Source organism: Artemia sp. Qi Xiang Cuo, unplaced genomic scaffold, assembly GCF_049724085.1.
Source record: "Artemia sp. Qi Xiang Cuo unplaced genomic scaffold, ASM4972408v1 HiC_scaffold_100, whole genome shotgun sequence".
Classification (NCBI taxonomy): domain Eukaryota; kingdom Metazoa; phylum Arthropoda; class Branchiopoda; order Anostraca; family Artemiidae; genus Artemia; species Artemia sp. Qi Xiang Cuo.
The window spans coordinates 11,060-12,747 of record NW_028297509.1 but is presented as its reverse complement, the minus strand read 5'-3'; the positions used below and the strand labels follow the sequence as shown (position 1 = coordinate 12,747).

At 39.6% G+C, this 1,688-nt stretch overlaps 1 protein-coding gene across 1 annotated transcript; it reads right to left on the bottom strand.

Moving 5' to 3' along the window:
• Positions 1-330: 330 nt before the first annotated feature.
• LOC148938882 (uncharacterized) lies at positions 331-768 on the bottom strand. The gene has a single exon (XM_089107472.1). The coding sequence runs from the start codon at positions 766-768 to the stop codon at positions 331-333; it is 438 nt and encodes a 145-aa protein (XP_088963598.1).
• Positions 769-1,688: the final 920 nt, after the last annotated feature.

Below are 1,688 nucleotides of genomic sequence, written 5' to 3'. Positions count from 1 at the left end.
TTCTCCATTAAATTCTTTTTTTACTCGCTTAGTTCTTTGGTTCTTTTCTTCTTTCCTTTTTAGTTTTTCCTTGATCTTGGTTTCTTTTTTCTTCTCGCTTTCTTTTTTTTTCTTGAAGCAGGATTTTCATCGGTGTTGAAGTAAAGATCTGAGAATGTTGCTTTTGTTTCGCTTCTTTTTTTGTCTCATCAGCCCAATTACTGCATCCAGGTAGAGGAGAAATCTCTTGTATAGACACATTAATTTGTGTTTTCGGCTGAATCTGAACTTTATCAAGTTGGACAGAGGATTCTAAGTTTTTTTCAGTCGTGACCTCGTATCGGCCTACTTCTACGATGTCTTCATTTGTTCATTTGCAGTAGCTTTTAAGGAAACGTCCACACAAACAGGCATTAAGTCTTGATTCTTCTGGAGGATGTCCTCTACCAAAAAATCCTCATCTGTGAAAACTCCTGGATTAAGAGGATGGATCTCTGTGTTTTTGAACCAACTTGTTGCCTTTGCATTCGTAGCAACTGGTGAATACGCCTTATTGAATATCTCTGCTACATCGTAAGGGTTTATTTTTACTAAATTCCTGGATTTCATGAACAAATCACATTCCCTTTTGTAAGCAGCCTTCAAAGGCGAGTAAAATACTACCTCCAGAGGCTGAAGCCTATGTGATGTATGGGGCGGTAGTGACACCATAACAATCCCTTTCTCCCTACAAGTATCATATGCTTCAGATGAGCAATGAGTGGAATGGTTGTCCAGAATAAGAAGCATTTCGGTGTCATTACTAGCATGAGTAAACTGAGCAAAGTCTTTTAACCAAACAACGAACAGTTCTTCATTGATCCAGCCTGTCTTAGAGCATGAGTAAACTGATCCAGGTGGCCCATTTTTTTCTAGGAGTTTGGGACATACGAGCTCGAGGAAATATGAACATTGGTGGAGCATAAAGCCCTCCCGAACTCATTGCACACACAACTGTGATGTTTTTTCCCCTTTCCCAACTTGTTATAGAACCCATACGCTTTTGGCCCCGTTCTACCAGTATTAGACCAGGGTCATGCACAGTGGTGATCCCTGTTTCATCTACGTTCCAATAATTGGTATCTTTAAACTTGTATTTATCCATAGCCTGTTCTAAATTTTGGAAAAAACGATTTACTTCATCTTTGTTAAACTCAATGGCTCTTCCGATGCTTGTGGCTTCAGGTTTGCACACACTAATTTTGTTTCTGTCCATGAATCCGTACAACCAATCCAAGCCAGCCATTTTTGTTTCTTTATCAAATCTATGGCTTAATAGGTTTCAAATGCAATTTTTGTTAATTTCAGTGCAGTGATGCCGTAGAAAATCTTCGATAAAGTTTGTACATAGTCAGCTAGAGCTGCTTCGTGAACAGGAGGGAAGACACACTTCCTGCCTAAGCTTGGATCAGAATCAATCCCACTCTTCATGCGTTCTTGCAACTTATTGAATGGTATTTTGAATTGGTCAGCAGCCTTTCGAATCGATAATCCTCTAGAAATGGCTGTCTTTGCTTTCTTTAAGTCGTCTGCAGTCCATGCAGCTTTATCTGTTTTCCTTATGTATTTTCTGGGCATCTGAAACATAGAAAAACAAAATTAGTACTAATGGGGTAATGCCGATCATGACTGCCATTACCCCTAGCGCACTGACCACCATTACCCCAACC

Coding starts and splice junctions, on each gene's coding strand:
- LOC148938882 (XM_089107472.1), bottom strand. CDS start 768: ATGCTTCTTATTCTGGACAACCATTCCACTCATTGCTCATCTGAAGCA.